This window comes from Oncorhynchus kisutch, linkage group LG10 (assembly GCF_002021735.2).
Source record: "Oncorhynchus kisutch isolate 150728-3 linkage group LG10, Okis_V2, whole genome shotgun sequence".
Lineage (NCBI taxonomy): Eukaryota > Metazoa > Chordata > Actinopteri > Salmoniformes > Salmonidae > Oncorhynchus > Oncorhynchus kisutch.
In genome coordinates this window covers 6,191,046-6,203,344 of record NC_034183.2, presented here as the reverse complement: position 1 = coordinate 6,203,344, position 12,299 = coordinate 6,191,046, and the positions used below count along the sequence as shown (strand labels likewise).

General features: G+C 40.6%; 1 protein-coding gene across 1 annotated transcript in view; it reads left to right on the top strand.

Annotated features, from left to right (window-relative positions):
- The window catches only part of kcnc1b (potassium voltage-gated channel, Shaw-related subfamily, member 1b), a 66,294-nt gene extending 54,758 nt beyond the window's left edge, over positions 1 to 11,536 (top strand). Inside the window, exon 4 of the mRNA XM_031832948.1 lies at positions 10,451 to 11,536. Coding sequence (XP_031688808.1) covers positions 10,451 to 10,584 — 134 coding nt within the window. The 3' untranslated portion in view covers positions 10,585 to 11,536. The remainder of the gene's footprint in view (positions 1 to 10,450) is intronic.
- The last annotated feature ends 763 nt before the right edge of the window (positions 11,537 to 12,299 follow it).

The window sequence follows — 12,299 nt, the reverse complement described above, 5'->3', positions numbered from 1 at the left end:
CTACACTGTTCTAGTAGAGATATCCTAGTCTACCTGTCCTCTACACTGTTCTAGCAGAGATATCCTAGTCTACCTGTCCTCTACACTGTTCTAGTAGAGATATCCTAGTCTACCTGTCCTCTACACTGTTCTAGTAGAGATATCCTAGTCTACCTGTCCTCTACACTGTTCTAGTAGAGATATCCTAGTTCACCTGTCCTCTACACTGTTCTAGTAGAGATATCCTAGTCTACCTGCCCCATACACTGTTCTAGTAGAGATATCCTAGTCTACCTGTCCTCTACACTGTTCTAGTAGAGATATCCTAGTCTACCTGTCCTCTACACTGTTCTAGCAGAGATATCCTAGTCTACCTGTCCTCTACACTGTTCTAGTAGAGATATCCTAGTCTACCTGTCCTCTACACTGTTCTAGTAGAGATATCCTAGTCTACCTGTCCTCTACACTGTTCTAGTAGAGATATCCTAGTTCACCTGTCCTCTACACTGTTCTAGTAGAGATATCCTAGTCTACCTGCCCCATACACTGTTCTAGTAGAGATATCCTAGTCTACCTGTCCTCTACACTGTTCTAGTAGAGATATCATATTCCACCTGTCCTCTACACTGTTCTAGTAGAGATATCCTAGTCTACCTGTCCTCTACACTGTTCTAGTAGAAATATCCTAGTCTACCTGTCCTCTATACTGTTCTAGTAGAGATATCCTAGTTCACCTGTCCTCTACACTGTTCTAGTAGAGATATCCTAGTCCATCCGCCCCCATACACTGTTCTAGCAGAGATATCCTAGTCTACCTGTCCTCTACACTGTTCTAGTAGAGATATCCTAGTCTACCTGTCCTCTACACTGTTCTAGTAGAGATATCCTAGGTCACCTGTCCTCTATACTGTTCTAGTAGAGATATCCTAGTCTACCTGTCCTCTACACTGTTCTAGTAGAGATATCCTAGTCTACCTGTCCTCTACACTGTTCTAGTAGAGATATCCTAGTCTACCTGTCCTCTACACTGTTCTAGTAGAGATATCCTAGTCTACCTGTCCTCTACACTGTTCTAGTAGAGATATCCTAGTCTACCTGTCCTCTACACTGTTCTAGTAGAGATATCCTAGTCTACCTGTCCTCTACACTGTTCTAGTAGAGATATCCTAGTCTACCTGTCCTCTACACTGTTCTAGTAGAGATATCCTAGTTCACCTGTCCTCTACACTGTTCTAGTAGAGATATCCTAGTCTACCTGCCCCATACACTGTTCTAGTAGAGATATCCTAGTCTACCTATCCTCTACACTGTTCTAGTAGAGATATCATATTCCACCTGTCCTCTACACTGTTCTAGTAGAGATATCCTAGTATACCTGTCCTCTATACTGTTCTAGTAGAGATATCCTAGTCCATCCGCCCCCATACACTGTTCTATTAGAGATATCCTAGTCTACCTGTTCTCTACACTGTTCTAGTAGAGATATCCTAGTCTAAGTGTCCTCTACACTGTTCTAGTAGAGATATCCTAGTCTACCTGTTCTCTACACTGTTCTAGTAGAGATATCCTAGTCTACCTGTTCTCTACACTGTTCTAGTAGAGATATCCTAGTCCACCTGTCCTCTACCCTGTTCTAGTAGAGATAGCCTAGTCTACCTGTCCTCTACACTGTTCTAGTAGAGATATCCTAGTCTACCTGTCCTCTACACTGTTCTAGTAGAGATATCCTAGTCTACCTGTCCTCTACACTGTTCTAGCAGAGATATCCTAGTCTACCTGTCCTCTACACTGTTCTAGTAGAGATATCCTAGTCTACCTGTCCTCTACACTGTTCTAGTAGAGATATCCTAGTCTACCTGTCCTCTACACTGTTCTAGTAGAGATATCCTAGTTCACCTTTCCTCTACACTTTTCTAGCAGAGATATCCTAGTCTACCTGTCCTCTACACTGTTCTAGTAGAGATATCCTAGTCTACCTGTCCTCTATACTGTTCTAGTAGAGATATCCTAGTTCACCTGTCCTCTACACTGTTCTGGTAGAGATATCCTAGTCCATCCGCCCCCATACACTGTTCTAGTAGAGATATCCTAGTCTACCTGTCCTCTACACTGTTCTAGTAGAGATATCCTAGTCTACCTGCCCCATACACTGTTCTAGTAGAGATATCCTAGTCTACCTGTCCTCTACACTGTTCTAGTAGAGATATCCTATTCCACCTGTCCTCTACACTGTTCTAGTAGAGATATCCTAGTCTACCTGTCCTCTACACTGTTCTAGTAGAGATATCCTAGTTCACCTGTCCTCTACACTGTTCTAGTAGAGATATCCTAGTCTACCTGTCCTCTACACTGTTCTAGTAGAGATATCCTAGTTCACCTGTCCTCTACACTGTTCTAGTAGAGATATCCTAGTCTACCTGCCCCATACACTGTTCTAGTAGAGATATCCTAGTCTACCTGTCCTCTACACTGTTCTAGTAGAGATATCCTAGTCTACCTGCCCCATACACTGTTCTAGTAGAGATATCCTAGTCTACCTGTCCTCTACACTGTTCTAGTAGAGATATCCTATTCCACCTGTCCTCTACACTGTTCTAGTAGAGATATCCTAGTCTACCTGTCCTCTACACTGTTCTAGTAGAGATATCCTAGTTCACCTGTCCTCTACACTGTTCTAGTAGAGATATCCTAGTCTACCTGTCCTCTACACTGTTCTAGTAGAGATATCCTAGTTCACCTGTCCTCTACACTGTTCTAGTAGAGATATCCTAGTCTACCTGCCCCATACACTGTTCTAGTAGAGATATCCTAGTCTACCTGTCCTCTACACTGTTCTAGTAGAGATATCCTAAGTCACCTGTCCTCTACACTGTTCTAGTAGAGATATCCTAGTCTACCTGCCCCATACACTGTTCTAGTAGAGATATCCTAGTCTACCTGTCCTCTACACTGTTCTAGTAGAGATATCATATTCCACCTGTCCTCTACACTGTTCTAGTAGAGATATCCTAGTATACCTGTCCTCTATACTGTTCTAGTAGAGATATCCTAGTCTACCTGTCCTCTACACTGTTCTAGTAGAGATATCCTAGTCTACCTGTCCTCTATACTGTTCTAGTAGAGATATCCTAGTTCACCTGTCCTCTACACTGTTCTAGTAGAGATATCCTAGTCCATCCGCCCCCATACACTGTTCTAGCAGAGATATCCTAGTCTACCTGTCCTCTACACTGTTCTAGTAGAGATATCCTAGTCTACCTGTCCTCTACACTGTTCTAGTAGAGATATCCTAGGTCACCTGTCCTCTATACTGTTCTAGTAGAGATATCCTAGTCTACCTGTCCTCTACACTGTTCTAGTAGAGATATCCTAGTCTACCTGTCCTCTACACTGTTCTAGTAGAGATATCCTAGTCTACCTGTCCTCTACACTGTTCTAGTAGAGATATCCTAGTCTACCTGTCCTCTACACTGTTCTAGTAGAGATATCCTAGTCTACCTGTCCTCTACACTGTTCTAGCAGAGATATCCTAGTCTACCTGTCCTCTACACTGTTCTAGTAGAGATATCCTAGTCTACCTGTCCTCTACACTGTTCTAGTAGAGATATCCTAGTCTACCTGTCCTCTACACTGTTCTAGTAGAGATATCCTAGGTCACCTGTCCTCTACACTGTTCTAGTAGAGATATCCTAGTCTACCTGCCCCATACACTGTTCTAGTAGAGATATCCTAGTCTACCTATCCTCTACACTGTTCTAGTAGAGATATCATATTCCACCTGTCCTCTACACTGTTCTAGTAGAGATATCCTAGTATACCTGTCCTCTATACTGTTCTAGTAGAGATATCCTAGTCCATCCGCCCCCATACACTGTTCTATTAGAGATATCCTAGTCTACCTGTTCTCTACACTGTTCTAGTAGAGATATCCTAGTCTAAGTGTCCTCTACACTGTTCTAGTAGAGATATCCTAGTCTACCTGTTCTCTACACTGTTCTAGTAGAGATATCCTAGTCTACCTGTTCTCTACACTGTTCTAGTAGAGATATCCTAGTCCACCTGTCCTCTACCCTGTTCTAGTAGAGATAGCCTAGTCTACCTGTCCTCTACACTGTTCTAGTAGAGATATCCTAGTCTACCTGTCCTCTACACTGTTCTAGTAGAGATATCCTAGTCTACCTGTCCTCTACACTGTTCTAGCAGAGATATCCTAGTCTACCTGTCCTCTACACTGTTCTAGTAGAGATATCCTAGTCTACCTGTCCTCTACACTGTTCTAGTAGAGATATCCTAGTCTACCTGTCCTCTACACTGTTCTAGTAGAGATATCCTAGTTCACCTTTCCTCTACACTTTTCTAGTAGAGATATCCTAGTCTACCTGTCCTCTACACTGTTCTAGTAGAGATATCCTAGTCTACCTGTCCTCTATACTGTTCTAGTAGAGATATCCTAGGTCACCTGTCCTCTACACTGTTCTGGTGGAGATATCCTAGTCCATCCGCCCCCATACACTGTTCTAGTAGAGATATCCTAGTCTACCTGTCCTCTACCACTGTTCTAGTAGAGATATCCTAGTCTACCTGCCCCATACACTGTTCTAGTAGAGATATCCTAGTCTACCTGTCCTCTACACTGTTCTAGTAGAGATATCCTAATCCACCTGTCCTCTACACTGTTCTAGTAGAGATATCCTAGTCTACCTGTCCTCTACACTGTTCTAGTAGAGATATCCTAGTCCACCTGTCCTCTACACTGTTCTAGTAGAGATATCCTAGTCTACCTGTCCTCTACACTGTTCTAGTAGAGATATCCTAGTCCACCTGTCCTCTACACTGTTCTAGTAGAGATATCCTAGGCCCCTGTCCTCTACACTGTTCTAGTAGAGATATCCTAGTCTACCTGTCCTCTACACTGTTCTAGTAGAGATATCCTAGTATACCTGTCCTCTACACTGTTCTAGTAGAGATATCCTAGTTCACCTGTCCTCTACACTGTTCTAGTAGAGATATCCTAGTCTACCTGCCCCATACACTGTTCTAGTAGAGATATCCTAGTCTACCTGTCCTCTACACTGTTCTAGTAGAGATATCATATTCCACCTGTCCTCTACACTGTTCTAGTAGAGATATCCTAGTATACCTGTCCTCTATACTGTTCTAGTAGAGATATCCTAGTCTACCTGTCCTCTACACTGTTCTAGTAGAGATATCCTAGTCTACCTGTCCTCTATACTGTTCTAGTAGAGATATCCTAGTTCACCTGTCCTCTACACTGTTCTAGTAGAGATATCCTAGTCCATCCGCCCCCATACACTGTTCTAGTAGAGATATCCTAGTCTACCTGTTCTCTACACTGTTCTAGTAGAGATATACTAGGCCACCTGTCCTCTACACTGTTCTAGTAGAGATATCCTAGTCTACCTGTTCTCTACACTGTTCTAGTAGAGATATCCTAGTCTACCTGTCCTCTACACTGTTCTAGTAGAGATATCCTAGTCTACCTGTCCTCTACACTGTTCTAGCAGAGATATCCTAGTCTACCTGTCCTCTACACTGTTCTAGTAGAGATATCCTAGTCTACCTGTCCTCTACACTGTTCTAGTAGAGATATCCTAGTCTACCTGTCCTCTACACTGTTCTAGTAGAGATATCCTAGTTCACCTGTCCTCTACACTGTTCTAGTAGAGATATCCTAGTCTACCTGTCCTCTACACTGTTCTAGTAGAGATATCCTAGACTACCTGTCCTCTATACTGTTCTAGTAGAGATATCCTAGTTCACCTGTCCTCTACACTGTTCTAGTAGAGATATCCTAGTCCATCCGCCCCCATACACTGTTCTAGTAGAGATATCCTAGTCTACCTGTTCTCTACACTGTTCTAGTAGAGATATACTAGGCCACCTGTCCTCTACACTGTTCTAGTAGAGATATCCTAGTCTACCTGTTCTCTACACTGTTCTAGTAGAGATATCCTAGTCTACTACCTGCCCCATACACTGTTCTAGTAGAGATATCCTAGTCTACCTGTCCTCTACACTGTTCTAGTAGAGATATCCTAGTCTACCTGTCCTCTACACTGTTCTAGTAGAGATATCCTAGTCTACCTGTCCTCTACACTGTTCTAGTAGAGATATCCTAGAGTACCTGTCCTCTACACTGTTCTAGTAGAGATATCGTAGTCTACCTGTCCTCTACACTGTTCTAGTAGAGATATCCTAGTCTACCTGTCCTCTACACTGTTCTAGTAGAGATATCCTAGTCCACCTGTCCTCTACACTGTTTTAGTAGAGATATCCTAGTCTACCTGCCCCATACACTGTTCTAGTAGAGATATCCTAGTCTACCTGTCCCCATACACTGTTCTAGTAGAGATATCCTAGTCTACCTGTCCTCTACACTGTTCTAGCAGAGATATCCTAGTCTACCTGTCCTCTACACTGTTCTAGTAGAGATATCCTAGTCTACCTGTCCTCTACACTGTTCTAGTAGAGATATCCTAGGTCACCTGTCCTCTATACTGTTCTAGTAGAGATATCCTAGTCTACCTGTCCTCTACACTGTTCTAGTAGAGATATCCTAGTCTACCTGTCCTCTACACTGTTCTAGTAGAGATATCCTAGTCTACCTGTCCTCTACACTGTTCTAGTAGAGATATCCTAGTCTACCTGTCCTCTACACTGTTCTAGTAGAGATATCCTAGTCTACCTGTCCTCTACACTGTTCTAGCAGAGATATCCTAGTCTACCTGTCCTCTACACTGTTCTAGTAGAGATATCCTAGTCTACCTGTCCTCTACACTGTTCTAGTAGAGATATCCTAGTCTACCTGTCCTCTACACTGTTCTAGTAGAGATATCCTAGTTCACCTGTCCTCTACACTGTTCTAGTAGAGATATCCTAGTCTACCTGTCCTCTACACTGTTCTAGTAGAGATATCCTAGTCTACCTGTCCTCTACACTGTTCTAGTAGAGATATCCTAGTCTACCTGTCCTCTACACTGTTCTAGTAGAGATATCCTAGTTCACCTGTCCTCTAAACTGTTCTAGTAGAGATATCCTAGTCTACCTGCCCCATACACTGTTCTACTAGAGATATCCTAGTCTACCTGCCACATACACTGTTCTAGTAGAGATATCCTAGTCTACCTGTCCTCTACACTGTTCTAGTAGAGATATCCTAGTCTACCTGTCCTCTACACTGTTCTAGTAGAGATATCCTAGTTCACCTGTCCTCTACACTGTTCTAGTAGAGATATCCTAGTCTACCTGCCCCATACACTGTTCTAGTAGAGATATCCTAGTCTACCTGTCCTCTACACTGTTCTAGTAGAGATATCATATTCCACCTGTCCTCTACACTGTTCTAGTAGAGATATCCTAGTATACCTGTCCTCTATACTGTTCTAGTAGAGATATCCTAGTCTACCTGTCCTCTACACTGTTCTAGTAGAGATATCCTAGTCTACCTGTCCTCTATACTGTTCTAGTAGAGATATCCTAGTTCACCTGTCCTCTACACTGTTCTAGTAGAGATATCCTAGTCCATCCGCCCCCATACACTGTTCTAGTAGAGATATCCTAGTTCACCTGTCCTCTACACTGTTCTAGTAGAGATATCCTAGTCCATCCGCCCCCATACACTGTTCTAGTAGAGATATCCTAGTCTACCTGTTCTCTACACTGTTCTAGTAGAGATATCCTAGTCTACCTGTCCTCTACACTGTTCTAGTAGAGATATCCTAGTCTACCTGTCCTCTACACTGTTCTAGCAGAGATATCCTAGTCTACCTGTCCTCTACACTGTTCTAGTAGAGATATCCTAGTCTACCTGTCCTCTACACTGTTCTAGTAGAGATATCCTAGTCTGCCTGTCCTCTACACTGTTCTAGTAGAGATATCCTAGTTCACCTGTCCTCTACACTGTTCTAGTAGAGATATCCTAGTCTACCTGTCCTCTACACTGTTCTAGTAGAGATATCCTAGACTACCTGTCCTCTATACTGTTCTAGTAGAGATATCCTAGTTCACCTGTCCTCTACACTGTTCTAGTAGAGATATCCTAGTCCATCCGCCCCCATACACTGTTCTAGTAGAGATATCCTAGTCTACCTGTTCTCTACACTGTTCTAGTAGAGATATACTAGGCCACCTGTCCTCTACACTGTTCTAGTAGAGATATCCTAGTCTACCTGTTCTCTACACTGTTCTAGTAGATATATCCTAGTCTACTACCTGCCCCATACACTGTTCTAGTAGAGATATCCTAGTCTACCTGTCCTCTACACTGTTCTAGTAGAGATATCCTAGTCTACCTGTCCTCTACACTGTTCTAGTAGAGATATCCTAGTCTACCTGTCCTCTACACTGTTCTAGTAGAGATATCCTAGAGTACCTGTCCTCTACACTGTTCTAGTAGAGATATCGTAGTCTACCTGTCCTCTACACTGTTCTAGTAGAGATATCCTAGTCTACCTGTCCTCTACACTGTTCTAGTAGAGATATCCTAGTCCACCTGTCCTCTACACTGTTCTAGTAGAGGTATCCTAGTCTACCTGTCCTCTACACTGTTTTAGTAGAGATATCCTAGTCTACCTGCCCCATACACTGTTCTAGTAGAGATATCCTAGTCTACCTGTCCCCATACACTGTTCTAGTAGAGATATCCTAGTCTACCTGTCCTCTACACTGTTCTAGCAGAGATATCCTAGTCTACCTGTCCTCTACACTGTTCTAGTAGAGATATCCTAGTCTACCTGTCCTCTACACTGTTCTAGTAGAGATATCCTAGGTCACCTGTCCTCTATACTGTTCTAGTAGAGATATCCTAGTCTACCTGTCCTCTACACTGTTCTAGTAGAGATATCCTAGTCTACCTGTCCTCTACACTGTTCTAGTAGAGATATCCTAGTCTACCTGTCCTCTACACTGTTCTAGTAGAGATATCCTAGTCTACCTGTCCTCTACACTGTTCTAGTAGAGATATCCTAGTCTACCTGTCCTCTACACTGTTCTAGCAGAGATATCCTAGTCTACCTGTCCTCTACACTGTTCTAGTAGAGATATCCTAGTCTACCTGTCCTCTACACTGTTCTAGTAGAGATATCCTAGTCTACCTGTCCTCTACACTGTTCTAGTAGAGATATCCTAGTTCACCTGTCCTCTACACTGTTCTAGTAGAGATATCCTAGTCTACCTGTCCTCTACACTGTTCTAGTAGAGATATCCTAGTCTACCTGTCGTCTACACTGTTCTAGTAGAGATATCCTAGTCTACCTGTCCTCTACACTGTTCTAGTAGAGATATCCTAGTTCACCTGTCCTCTAAACTGTTCTAGTAGAGATATCCTAGTCTACCTGCCCCATACACTGTTCTACTAGAGATATCCTAGTCTACCTGCCCCATACACTGTTCTAGTAGAGATATCCTAGTCTACCTGTCCTCTACACTGTTCTAGTAGAGATATCCTAGTCTACCTGTCCTCTACACTGTTCTAGTAGAGATATCCTAGTCTACCTGTCCTCTACACTGTTCTAGCAGAGATATCCTAGTCTACCTGTCCTCTACACTGTTCTAGTAGAGATATCCTAGTCTACCTGTCCTCTACACTGTTCTAGTAGAGATATCCTAGTCTACCTGTCCTCTACACTGTTCTAGTAGAGATATCCTAGTTCACCTGTCCTCTACACTGTTCTAGTAGAGATATCCTAGTCTACCTGTCCTCTACACTGTTCTAGTAGAGATATCCTAGTCTACCTGTCCTCTACACTGTTCTAGTAGAGATATCCTAGTTCACCTGTCCTCTACACTGTTCTAGTAGAGATATCCTAGTCTACCTGCCCCATACACTGTTCTAGTAGAGATATCCTAGTCTACCTGTCCTCTACACTGTTCTAGTAGAGATATCCTATTCCACCTGTCCTCTACACTGTTCTAGTAGAGATATCCTAGTCTACCTGTCCTCTACACTGTTCTAGTAGAGATATCCTAGTCCACCTGTCCTCTACACTGTTCTAGTAGAGATATCCTAGTCTACCTGTCCTCTACACTGTTCTAGTAGAGATATCCTAGTCCACCTGTCCTCTACACTGTTCTAGTAGAGATATCCTAGGCCACCTGTCCTCTACACTGTTCTAGTAGAGATATCCTAGTCTACCTGTCCTCTACACTGTTCTAGTAGAGATATCCTAGTCTACCTGTCCTCTACACTGTTCTAGTAGAGATATCCTATTCCACCTGTCCTCTACACTGTTCTAGTAGAGATATCCTAGTCTACCTGCCCCATACACTGTTCTAGTAGAGATATCCTAGTCTAGCTGTCCTCTACACTGTTCTAGTAGAGATATCCTAGTCTATGTGTCCTCTACACTGTTCTAGTAGAGATATCCAAGTCTATCTATCAACCATCTCCATCACAAAGATGTCATTTGTTGTAATAATTGTCTGTGTTGTTTTGTTTTTGATATGTTTGTAGAGACCACCCAGCGACAGCCTCGGAGCAGACCAGCAGCATCTGACTCAGTTTGTGTAATGAACCATGGTGTTCCCACCACGATATGTCTGTCCCATAATAAGACCCCCTCACCGCAACTCCAGCCCCCCATCTGATAATACAGTAGCCTTGTTTGTTGTGTGTATAAAATGAGCAGTTTTTAACAAATGGGTGTTACACTGGCAACCTGTACATCACAAACCAAATGGCACCTCATTCCCTATGTAGGGCACTACTTTTGAACAGGATTATTCCCACCTACTGTATGCAGGCCCTCGGTCAAAAGCAGTGCACTACATAGGGAATAGGGTGCCAGTTGGTTTAAGACACATCCTAACTCTGCATCGGTGTAGCACAGAGGGAGTGTTGTTGTCAAGCCTCATGTAGCTCAGTATCTGTGACTGGTTATTGTGCTGTAATGTGCTGTAATGCTGTATGTGTATGTGCCTGTATATGCTTTTGTGTGCAGAAGTTGTGTACTAGTACTCTCAAATGTTTTTGGGAGTGATTATCAAATATTTGTGTGCTGATTCTGTGCTGCTTCTGTTAAAAAAAGATGTGTTTACTTCGATTACTTATATCCATAGAACTAGAATGAGATTCTTTTTATATCCATAGAACTAGAATGAGATTCTAGAATGAGATTCTTTTTATATCCATAGAACTAGAATGAGATTCTAGAATGAGATTCTTTAATGGGATTCTAGAATGAGATTATTTTTATATCCATAGAACTAGAATGAGATTCTAGAATGAGATTGTTTAATGAGATTCTAGAATGAGATTCTTTTTATATCCGTAGAACTAGAATGAGATTCTAGAATGAGATTCTTTAATGAGATTCTATTTCTATCACCCCTTCCCCAAAAAATGATCAGCAAGTCTTCATATTTATTTACCTAGGCAAGTCAGTTAAGAACAGATTCTTATTTTCAATGATGGTCACGGGCAGAATGACAGATTTTGTACCTTGTCAGATTCGGTCTTGCAACCTTGTGGTTACTAGTCCAACGCTCTAACCACTAGTCTACGCTGCTGCCCAAAATGAGGATAATATGAGGATAATATTATTAAAAATAATTATTAACAATAATGATCATAATAATATTAATAATAATATTAATAATAACAATAATGATAATGATAACATTAATAATAGCAATTAACAATAATGCTAATAATAACAATGATAATGATAATAATATTAATATTAATAATAGCAATAACAATAATGATAATAATAATAGCAATAATAACAATAACGCTAATGATAATAATAATAATAATAATATTAACAATAATGTTAATAATAATATGAACAATGACCATAATAATAATGGCGATAATATTAATAATAACAATAATGATAATGATAATATTAATACTAACAATAATGATAATGATAACATTAATAATAACAATGAACAATAATGGTAATAATAACACTGATAATGATAATATTAATAATAATGATAATAATAATATTAATAATAACAATAATGATAATGATAACATTAATAATAACAATGAACAATAATGGTAATAATAACACCGATAATGATAATATTAATAATAATGATAATAATAATATCAATAATAACAATAATGATAATGATAACATTAATAATAACAATGAACAATAATGGTAATAATAACACTGATAATGATAATATTAATAATAATGATAATAATAATAGCAATAATAGCAATAATGATAATGATAACATTAATAATAACAATGAACAATAATGGTAATAATAACAATGATAATGATAATATTAATAACAATAATGGTAATATTAATATTAATAATAACAATAATGATTCTGAT